Source organism: Amphibalanus amphitrite, unplaced genomic scaffold, assembly GCF_019059575.1.
Source record: "Amphibalanus amphitrite isolate SeventyFive unplaced genomic scaffold, NRLGWU_Aamphi_draft 001375F_arrow, whole genome shotgun sequence".
Lineage (NCBI taxonomy): Eukaryota > Metazoa > Arthropoda > Thecostraca > Balanomorpha > Balanidae > Amphibalanus > Amphibalanus amphitrite.
Window position 1 is genome coordinate 156,383 of NW_024882868.1, and position 11,686 is coordinate 168,068.

The following is an 11,686-nucleotide window of genomic DNA, read 5'->3' on the forward strand; positions in this document are numbered from 1 at the left end:
TACACATTTGGTGCACATTTGGTGCAGATTAGGTACAGATTTGGTCAAATTAGGTTCAGTGTATCTCTTAGAAGCTATCAGCTAGGGTTGCACTAATTGCTTATATGCCTCATTTGTCATATTATCGGAGAGGACCTATCATCGATTAAAACACTGAAATAAATTCATAAAATATTTGCTGTACCTATGTAGGGGAAGCCGGGGTAACCCCGGGCGCGGGAGAAGTCCGGCCACCCCGTTTCCGGCTAAATAAAAAATGCAATATGATTGTAATAAGATAGAATGATAGCATTTTGCTCATATACCTAAGGAAAGCAAAAAAAAAAAATCCATTATTTTTTTGTCTTTCTTTAGTAAAAACGGCTGTTGGGGCGACAAACGAGCGAGCGAGAGGGTGAGCCTTGCACGTGCGGGATTGCGAGGGGGTTCTTCGAACTGACTTGTGCACGGCAACCGATATATTTTCCTGTCTCTGACGATTTGCCAAATTCCAGCGCAATCGACCCATCCGTTGAAATCTGGAAGCGCCCCCTGCACGTGCGTGGCACGTGCAGGGCACCCTAACCGAAACACATGGGAATGTATTTCCTGGTGGGTGCCTACCTGTATACCAGGTTTCAGTGAAATCGACTCAGAAATTACCGAGTTATTGAAATGGGAACATATTTGACACCTCATCTTTTTTGCAATTTGCACGTGCAATGGGATGGATCATGCAGACTCACATGGATCAAGAGTATCCGATGTTTGGTAGAAGGAATGTAATTAGGCCCTACAAAAATTACCGCATGTCAATTGCTCAAGCGGCTGCCGAGATAGATGCCTCTCAAAATCGCCACTTCTGCAAAATAGCTTGAACATCCTCGACTTTTCACGTGGCACGTGCCACAACGGTCACTTATAGATGCATCAAGAGTAGTCAATAACAGTGTAGAAGGCATGGGGCTACCCAACAATAAAGACTGCAGGCCAAATGGTTCAACAGTTGCTGAGATATAGTATGTATAAGCATCTCAAAAGCGCTACAGGCTGGGCCGGGCCGGGCTGTGTCAAGATTACTTTGCCACTAGCTGTGCCGGGCTGGGCCGCTCAACTGAGATTTTTCCGTTATATTGAAAAGCCTTTGCTTCGCTCGCTCGCTCGTAATGAGCAAAGATGTTTCTATTCCGTCTTCCTGCAATTACAAATTACAATCATGCTTTAATAAACGTTTCAAACCACTAAAAAATATATATTATGAGCAATGGATACCTATTTGTTCCAGCATGCAGATATAATGTGGACAGGTTTTAATAAAAAAAAAAAAAAACACCAATGCTGGGCAGTCTAAATACAAGACCAGAAGAAGCCAAAGACAAAAGAAGACCAAAGTGTAAAATGTCGGGTCCAATGCAGTATTTGTGGCGGCCCGTAAGCTGAATTCAAGATTTCAAGCAAAAAGTGCCAGTACCTATCTACCATTTTTGTTCGGTGTGGATAAGCAATGCCAAGGTCGACCGAAGTCAGCTTATTCAGCCGGTTTGCCGTTAGCGGCTGGTGAGAGCGCCCGACGAGATGCGCCTTGCAGATGAGCAAAAATGAGCGGCCGCTCCCGCTGCCCCGCTGACCCCCTAACGGGACCGGGACGCTCCAGAGTCAGCCGGTGTTCCGTCAGAGCAGCCCAGTCGGTCGGCAATGGGTGTCCGTGGCACAGCGCTGGCGCGCGCCGTGAGCCGGCGGCTGGCACGGCCCGGCGGCTGGCGCGCGCCGGTGCTGGCGCTGGCGCTGCTCTGGTGTGTCAGCCGTGCGCTGGTGCTGTTCCCCGGCGAGACACTGCGCGACAGGACCCTGTACCGGCTGACGATCCTGCGAGACCCCGGAGACGTCATCATCGTAAGGTCAGTGGCCACCAACGGCTGCCATATCTCACTAAGAGTCACGGCGCTTTCCGTTTACGTTGTGTTCGGCTCGACATACATGTTGTGTACTCGCACCTTTTGGTGCCTTACTTGTTTATCACGCACATGAGTTTTTCTATTGAAAATGTGACAAGAATGCTGCCACCATAACATCTACAAGGTTGCGATTTTAACATTTTCTTACACTCTACCTCGAGTTTAACTGCTCAGTTGCTTATCGCGTGGATCACTTTTCAGTTCATTTCGTGAACAAATGTGTAAGAGAAACGTTTACGCCGTTTACGTATCTAAGCCATGAAATACTGCATCGCAGTCAGGGTCACCTTCAGAAAGCTGAAGTAGTTGGTTTAATATTTTTCACCTCAGTGTAGCCCAAAGCTAATACGAAGTAATATCATTACTTCATGCGTTATTTATAACGCATGAAGCAATGATATTGCGTCGTATACGACTTATAAGTCGTACGCATTTACATAATATTGGTCCCAGTCAGTAGCGGCGGAACACCTTCAATTAAGGGGGGGGGGGGGGGCACCGCCGAATTTTGGTCCCGTTCTTTCCATGCAACGCTCATAGGGCTAACGCTAAAATGTCAAAATCAAGGGGGGGGGGGGGGTACGGTGCCCCGGTGCCCCCCCCCCCCCGTTCCGCCGCCTATGCTCCCAGTTGTTGATTTTGTTGATAAGTTAGATATCAGTATTGAAGTCAGTGCAGCCTCATTTTCTTGGCTGTAGATCTAACACCGGCCCTGTTCAGAATGAAACAGGAACGTAATTCTCGTAGGTTCATCTCGTAGAATTGGAATCTGGCCGGCTAGGCGAGTGTGATCATATACGAGACAGTTGTTCCGGCCTATTTCTGCGCCACTGCCGCCAAGTGCTGGTGACTCCACCATAGCGATCGATCTTCCGCGCTAGAGTATAACGGCCTCGCTGCTGGGACCGTCGACCCGGGTCACCAGCACGATCCACCGTACCGGCGGGCGTCTCTGCATGTTCGCTGGGGTTGTCCGGTAACGGAACAGCGGGCAGTGACATGTCAGGCGCAGCGATCAGCGAAAATAGATCACTGAAGAGCTAATCTCAAGCCCCTATAGACCGCTCATTTCCCTGCTGGTAGGTATAGGTGTTCGTGGTTGAACAAAGCGAGAGTGGTTGCATGTAACTCAATCGGAATCATATGTAGTAGTTACAAAGACATGGGGCTTTTATTTACGAATATCTTCGCCCATGTTTAGCCACACTCCAGATTTTACATGCCTAAGTACATACTACATACCTACCTATTCATAAGCCTACCTATTCAAAACCTCATATTTCTCACCACTATAACGCATCAATTCCCATCCGGTGCCCTCAGGTCACTGTAGGGACTGGTCTGCAGGCATAGATAAATACCATAACCTCTAAAACCAGTATAACGCCTTTTGGGGCGAGTAACGGAGCGAGCGAGAGGGTGGGCCTTGCACGTGCGAAATTTCGAGGGGGTACCTCCAACTGACTTGTGCACGGCACCCTACTAACCAATCTCTAGCCATGTGTCAAATTTGAGCACAATCGGCCCAGCCGTTCTCGAGATCTGGAAGCGGCACCCTGCACGTGCGCACGTGCAAAATGGGTCCCAACTGACTTGTGCACGGCACCCTACTAACTGGTCCCTAACCGTGTACCAAATTTGAGCGCCATCGGTCCAGCCGTTCTCGAGATCTGGAAATGACCCCTGCACGTGCGCACGTGCAGCAGCACCCCAACTCTGGCACATGGATATGCAGTGCCTAGTGGGTGCCTATCTACATGCCAACTTTCAGCGCAATCGGCCAAGTAGTTACCGAGATATTGCAACAATTACAAAACTGACACCTCTTCGTTTTGCACGTGGCACGTGCATAAGGGGTCACCCACATGCATCGGGAATAGTCCAATACTTGGTAGAAGGAATGAAGCTACCCTACAAAATTTACCGCATGTGAATCGGTCAAGTGGTTGCAAGGAAAGACTACGCTCGCTTCGCTCGCTCTGTAATAAACCAGTATAACGCCTTTTGGGGCGACTAACGGAGCGAGCGGGAGGGTGGGCCTTGCACGTGCGAAATTGCGAGGGGGTACCTCCAACTGAGTTGTGCACGGCACCCTACTAACCGGTCTCTAGCGATGTGCCAAGTTTGAGCACAATCGGTCCAGCCGTTCTCGAGATCTGGAAGCGGCACCCTGCACGTGCGCACGTGCAAAATGGGTCCCAACTGACTTTTGCACGGCACCCTACTAACCGGTCCCTAACCATGTACCAAATTTGAGCGCCATCGGTCCAGCCGTTCTCGAGATCTGGAATCGACCCCTGCACGTGCGCACGTGCAGCAGCACCTCAACTCTGGCACATGGATATGCATTGCATAGTGGGTGCCTACCTACATGCCAACTTTCAGCGCAATCGGCCAAGTAGTTACCGAGATATTGCAACAATTACAAAAGTGACACCTCTTCGTTTTGCACGTGGCACGTGCATAAGGGGTCACCCACATGCATCGGGAATAGTCCAATACTTGGTAGAAGGAATGAAGCTACCCTACACAAATTACCGCAGGTAAATCGGTCAAGTGGTTGCTGAGATATAAGCCTCGCAAAAGCGTGACCACGGCCGGCCGGCCGGCCGGCCGCTCATACTCAGAAATTTCCGTTAATCTAAGGAAAGACTACGCTCGCTTCGCTCGCTCCGTAATAAGAAAGTGCATCACGCAGTTAGACGAGAGCTGTCTGTGTAGGCATAAGTACTACCAGTATAACGCCTTTTGGGGCGACTAACGGAGCGAGCGAGAGGGTGAGCCTTGCACGTGCGAAATTGCGAGGGGGTACCTCCAACTGAGTTGTGCACGGCACCCTACTAACCGGTCTCTAGCGATGTGCCAAAATTGAGCACAATCGGCCCAGCCGTTCTCGAGATCTGGAAGCGGCACCCTGCACGTACGCACGTGCAAAATGGGTCCCAACTGACTTTTGCACGGCACCCTACTAACTGCTCCGTAAACGTGTACCTAATTTGAGCGCAATCGGTCCAGCCGTTCTCGAGATCTGGAAACGACCCCTGCACGTGCGCACGTGCAGCAGCACCCCAACTCTGGCACATGGATATGCATTGCCTAGTGGGTGCCTACCTACATGCCAACTCTCAGCGCAATCGGCCCAGTAGTTACCGAGATATTGCAACAATTACAAAAGTGACACCTCTTCGTTTTGCACGTGGCACGTGCATAAGGGGTCACCCACATGCATCGGGAATAGTGGAATACTTGGTAGAAGGAATGAAGCTACCCTACAAAAATTACCGCATGTAAATCGGTCAAGTGGTTGCTGAGATATAAGCCTCGCAAAAGCGTGACCACGGCCGGCCGGCCGGCCGCTCATACTCAGAAATTTCCGTTAATCTAAGGAAAGGCTACGCTCGCTTCGCTCGCTCCGTAATAAGTATGAACAATGCCACTGGCTACTAAACACATTGTGCGGGGCGATGTCAACATTCGAAGAGCGGCGCCGTTGCACGAGCGACGAGATGTAACGGCGTGAAGCAAAACGACAGATCATTCAGCGTTCCTGAACATCAATGCCTATAAGCATATAGTGTTTACAAAATGAGCTTGATCAAGTGGCTGGAAAAATGCAGTTTAAAGTGCATGTTAATGATGAATTAATGGCTCCATTTCATCCACTGTAGGAACAATGTATGAAAGCATGCACCTGAAACAGTCACCACACCCCAAAGAATTGACTGTGAAATTGGCTTAGCCGCGAGTTGTTTTCAAGCCACGAGAACCGCTCACCCCAAGCTAGATTTTGATATTTTAGAGAGAAACTATAATGAATATGTATAACTATAAATTGCATAAATTATATTCAAACTAAAATTATAATTATAAATGAAATAAAAAGAAATGAAAATATAACAATATTTAATTATAATATAATTTATAACGAATTAGAGAAATATGGCGAACTAGAAAATTTATTATTCGAAGTAGGTATGAAATTAACTGTCCTTTGAAAAGAATTCCAGTTATGATAATTCTGCAAAGCTTGAATTTTGTCGGCCAAAGGAGAAAGATGCCACCGTCCCTTCCCCCCAGAATAGTTTCTCGCAATTGCTCGGAACGCGTTAGATTTAATTAAGAGCTGGAAACTGGTACTTTGATTCAAGCTGGATATTTTGATACCAACTGCATTTTCAGGTCAGATCAGGTAACTGTCCCATGACGTCATAAGTGAGCCTATGGTCCTAAAATGTCGCAAATTCGTAACATGCTCAGTCAAGGAATCGTTTGCAGAGATAAAGCATATACTTTGTAATATGTTTCCCTTATGTATATCATACATCATTCGATTCGGCTAATCAAGTGGAACACAATGACATCATTCCTGAAGCTCTAGCTTCACGATGTCCCAATTCATTAGCAAAAAGGTATTTTGACCCCCATATTACCTCAGTTGAATCTTGTGCATTCTTGCACTAAAGAAACAGATCCTTAGTCACACAGTGGTATGAACCAGGGTATATTGAGTGAAGGGTAGGACGAACTTTGGTAGGAATTTCTAGTATAACTACTAGAAAACCTACTATATGTGGTCGGACTAGCAAAAAGTTAGTTCAATCTAGAATATGGTAGCGCTTATGGTTGGCAGTCGTGACGCGCACGTGACAATCATTTCTTAAATTTCTTAAATAATAGGTTTTAAGGGCCGATTTGGGCCGATACATTCAATTAGCTATTAATAATTGATTATGCAAACATTCAAGAATCTACATCATTTAATTCTAGCCAAAATCACGCGGCGCTCCCAGGATTCGAACTCACGACCCCCTGATCTGTAGCCCGATGCGCTACCGACTGCGCTACCGAGGACCGCGAACCGACGCTCGGAGAGGCGGATCGCGGGTGCTGGCGTGCAGAGAAATCTTTACCCTGTACGCCGTAGAAGATCGGCTGGGTTTCGTGAAAAATGGTAGAGGAATTGTCGAAAGAAAATTCATCGATCTATCATTTGAGACTAAGAACTATTGATTCCTTCAAAGGTTGACCGAGATATCGCTCGCCGAAAACAGGCCATTTAACATGTAAACCCTATGGGCTGGTAGGAAATGTACGCCGTGGAGCAGCAGTGCTACCAACTAACTTCGGCGGGGGCCGGTATGAACTGAAGTAATGCCTACAATAAAAAAATCGCTGAAATGGACAGTTATCTGCAATGATTTCACGATAGGAAAATTTTTAATTCACTATTTGCAAATTTCTTTTAACCCTTGCCCTGGCAGGACATTTTTCATAACACTGTAGGGCAGGGGGGGGGGGGGGGTCGATGCGACCCCCCTCGCGATTGGCTCCTATGGCACCTAGAAACACCAAATTTGGTAGGTAGGTGGGCTCCCTGGATTTCTCGCCCCTGTGAAAATTTGGTTGCTCTAGGTGGATATTTAGGGGGGTATAAATGTAAAAACTTCGCTAAAAACAGCGGTCAAAAGTTTTTCGCTTATAACTTTTGATCTAGGTAATCAAGATAGAGCAAAAATACACCAGTGAACTCAGCACGTCAAGGCGCATCGAATGATATACTTTATTGCTTGCTTAAGTGTACTTAAAGTTTTTCTTAGTTTTTAAGTAAACTTTAATTAATTAATTAAGTTCAAGTTAACCAAATTGCATCATATTGCATATCAATCGATTCGGCTGATCACCAGAAACACAATGACACCATTTTTTAAACTCTAGCGTCCTTATGTGCCAAGTTATTGGCAAACACGTCATTTAACCTCAGTTGACCTCATTTGACCTGACCCATGGATAAGTACACCAAACAAAGAAGCACCAAGTGACCTGCTGTTAAGTACTGTGGTTTCAAAGCACAAAAGTGATAGAACGAAGCGGATATCTCCAGTATTTTCCGAATTTAGTATTTTCCCATAGGCTTAACATTACGACATAATGACCTCTTACTGACCTCAGGTCAGTGACATAAAAAACCCGAACTATATGTTATACAACTCTGTGAACTTAGCACATTCTGAAAGTTTGAGAGAAATCAGTCCAAAACTGTGAGTTGGACAGGTGCAAAAAGAAAATTGAAATTTTACCATGACCTTGTACCAGTTTTTCTGATCTGGTGACCTGACCCAAGATCACCCGGACCTGAAAATTTCAGGTCATATGTAAAAAGGCTGCCCCATAGACTGTGCCAAATTTGGCGGCGCTGCGCGCCGCCGTTTTTATGCTATTTTGAAAAACCTTAGGGGCTTAGGGGAAAAAGGCGAGGGTTAAATGACATCAAGACCTCTAGATGACCTCAAGTCAGCGAAAATTAGAAACAGTATAATTGTTATGACATTTGGTGAGCTGAGTACAGCCTGCACGGTTGAAATATATCTATGCAAAACTCTGGATTTTATAGAAAAATAAGCGTAATTTTAGTGCTTCTTTGACAAATACCAGTTTTCGTGGCCAGTGGTGACCTGACCTGACATAAATGGAACTTAAATTTTCAGAGCATGAGTCGGTTATAGGCCCCAAGGATTGGCTTTAATTTGCTGGGGCTACGAGACTGTTGTCACGGTATCAGTGAAAAACGAAGTAATGCCGATGCCGCTAAATTATTCCAAGTTTAGGCCCGGGCAGCGCTTGTCGAACAGCACTGCGGATCCGAAGGTTGGGACTTTAATTGTGAAAAACCGCCCGCCCGTAATGCCGATGCCGCTAGATTATTCCAAGTTTACCCTTACTAGGGGTTCTGCACCGGCTATTGTGTCGAGGCTTGACCTGAAATGACTGGGACTTGAAAGTTTCAAGGAATGCGTGGAAACGATGCCCCATAGAATAGTCCAAAATTGGCAGTGCGTTTTCACGCTATCTGTGAAAAACTTAAGGGAGTTACATCAACCCCCTCTGGCCGATCGGGGGTAAATTAGCGGTGGAACCCCTAGCGAGGGTCGCATTGCCACCCCCGCCGTATTAAGAAGGCCAGTAGAGTCCGACAAAAGTTGTCTTGAGCGGCTCTTGCTGCAGATCAGTTAGTTGTATCATATCAGTCAATCGTTTCAGTTCCTATCATTTGCATATCGTCAGCCATCCTTTGCTGGTGCCACAGGAAGTCGTAAGGCTGACAAAAGTCAAAACACTGATGTGTGTTTATGCATGTGTTTTGTGTATTTATGTGTATGTAAGGTGGGAATCGACATATTTTGTTTGCATGGTATCACAAATCTCCAGACGCACAGCGGCGCTTGGGCGTGTAGTTATGGTACTGCAGTTGGTGGACTGTATAAGTGCCAGTACCTCTCAGACAGCTGCTGCTGCCGCTGAGGACGGTCCCCGGTCCACGTCAGTCACTGACCGCGGTGACTGACTGGTGCTCGCTCTGACGCCGGTTCGTGTGCTTTGTTACAGGGACGGCGCGTCCGTGCCCGACTCGGAGTTCAGCGACGCCGACAAGCGCAGTATCAGCGGCTTGTTCCGGTGGGTGGCCACCAACACGACGCGCTGTGGGCGGCAAGCTTCGTTCGGCGGTCAGGTCTACGCCAACCGGAAGTGGGAGACCCGCCTGCTGGAGGGTGACCGGCCTGTCTGCCTGGACCCAGAGTTCTCCATCGGTGACGCCGGCACGCCCTGCGTGGTGTACTCGTTTGGCATCAATCGAGACTGGTCGTTCGACGACGCGATGGCGCGTTTCGGCTGCGAGGTGCACTCGTTTGACCCGTCGATTGGTGCACAGCCGGCGCGCCGGCCCAGCGGCGTATACTTCCACCCGGTCGGACTGGGCCGCAACGACCACGTGAACGTGTATGGCTGGCAGATCTGGACACTGGACCGCGCCATGCGCGAGCTGGGCCACGACCACCTGCCGCGGCTGCAGTACCTCAAACTGGACGGCGAGGGAGCCGAATGGGACATGTTCTCCCAGCAGCTGCTCGACGGCGTCGGACACAGGGCGCTCGACAAGTTTGACCAGATCGGTCTCGAGGTGCACATGCGCAAGGCGGCCGAGCGGGAGATGGAGTTCTACCACCGCGCCGCGAACGTGACCCAGCGCCTCTCCGAGATCGGCTGGCAGGTGGCCGACACGGCGCCAAACAAAATCTACCCGGTCTGGTTTCGGTTCCCGGGTGTGAGCGAGCCTGTCTCTCACATGTACGACCTGCTCCTGCTCAACAGGCGCGAGCGTAGAAACTCCACCGTTCGAGCTGGATCGTGACCGATGGGGTCGACCAGGGCATGGCTGGGAGCCGGGGTTGACGGACGTTATGCCTGACCTGCCAGGAGCATGGGTGCAATGATCAGGATGCCGAAAAGACATGCATGGCGACCGCAAACGTTCGTCCGATGTGGTTACCGCACAGTGGGAGCGCCACTCCTGCGACACTCAACAGTCAACACCACATCACTGGCATACATATAAATACTGCCAGGCTACGTGACCGAAAACAGGGCATCTCTAGGCATACCATTGTAAAAATAACAAAATTACACAAGTAGATTTAGCTCCAATGAACAGTAGGACTGATATGCTAGCGCCGTTCGTGTAGGTATCTGAGATACCGGTGCCATTCGCACCATCGCCCAGCTTCTGATTGAGGCACGGTGCTTATCATTGGGCTTCACCGGCGTCCAAGTTCCCACACGAGTGCCCTCAGACGGTGGCCCTTCCGGCCGGAATGTTCCGCTTGAGCGCCGTGATTACAGCGGCGACTCGAACGCCGTCGCGCTGTCCCACCGGTGGCGAGTCGGTCGGCCTCGATCGGCAGGCAATGACCCAAAAACGGTAAACCGTTAGACGCACCGCTCCGAGACGCGGACCGGCGCAGCGCCCGCCAACGGCGCTCGCTGGCTAGCGACCGCGGGCGTGGGTCAATGACCAGTGATACCTAAGCAGAGTAGATGCGTTTTACAAACGGATTACAATCAGAGAAGCCGTTTGTCGTGCATTTTTACTTGCTCATTTATTCCCCGCAAATGTGACATTCACGGAGCACGTACGTGGCAGTCGACTGAGTGTTCGATATACACCACTACTGCCCACAATGCGAAGCAGTACCTACTTACATAGGTATACAGACCGGTGCTGACGACGGAGTTAAGCGTTTGCTTAGAGCAAACCAATGCACGAACGACACTATGTGCAGGTAAATGAGTTTCTTTGCGGGAGTTTCATTTGCCGATGAATTTGTTTGTCGACATGTGCAATGTAGTCATAGTGTCGTCGTGGGATGAATAGCGTGATGCAGTCGGTATAACGGCCATTGTCACGGCGACATTCATAAATGCCTTGTTGCGTTTGAATGTGATGATATATGCTCACTACACTGAAATACATGTTTCAATCATGCGAACTTCTTCAAGGCATACCATTAAGGCATAAGGCCTGCTACCGAAGAATGGAGGTGTATGTATTTACATTTTACCTACATGCACCACCCCCGCCAAGCTCTTGAATTTTCACGCCCTTATAAGTAATGCGGCGGAGGGGCGGGGGGGGGGGGGGGGTCGAACACCAGGGTCTTGGGTCCACTGGCAGATTCAGGGAGCCCCCCCCTGCAGCGCCCAAAATCGACGAAGTTCTTGGTTTTTTTTCGAGAATAAAACGAAGACTTTTATTATAAAAAGTTTGTTTTAAACTCTACAGTAGTGCGTAAGTGCGAAATCCGATAAGTTTTGGAATTTGAAAAACCTTTTTTTTGGGGGTATGTCCCCGCGGCGTCCAAGACCGCCTTCCTGGATATGCCAGTGCTTGGGTCACGTAGCGACAAGCGGCAAGTGGC

General features: G+C 48.7%; 1 protein-coding gene across 1 annotated transcript; it reads left to right on the top strand.

Moving 5' to 3' along the window:
- The first annotated feature begins 1,667 nt into the window (after nucleotides 1-1,667).
- On the top strand, nucleotides 1,668-11,253 carry LOC122372577. Its single transcript, XM_043349942.1, has 2 exons — nucleotides 1,668-1,877; nucleotides 9,318-11,253. Exons 1-2 carry the CDS (start codon nucleotides 1,675-1,677, stop codon nucleotides 10,120-10,122), a joined length of 1,008 nt encoding a protein of 335 aa, XP_043205877.1. The 5' UTR covers nucleotides 1,668-1,674; the 3' UTR covers nucleotides 10,123-11,253.
- The last annotated feature ends 433 nt before the right edge of the window (nucleotides 11,254-11,686 follow it).

Coding starts and splice junctions, on each gene's coding strand:
- LOC122372577 (XM_043349942.1), top strand. CDS start 1,675: ATGGGTGTCCGTGGCACAGCGCTGGCGCGCGCCGTGAGCCGGCGGCTG. Junction 1,878..9,317: donor GGAGACGTCATCATCGTAAG/GTCAGTGGCCAC, acceptor GCTTTGTTACAG/GGACGGCGCGTCCGTGCCCG.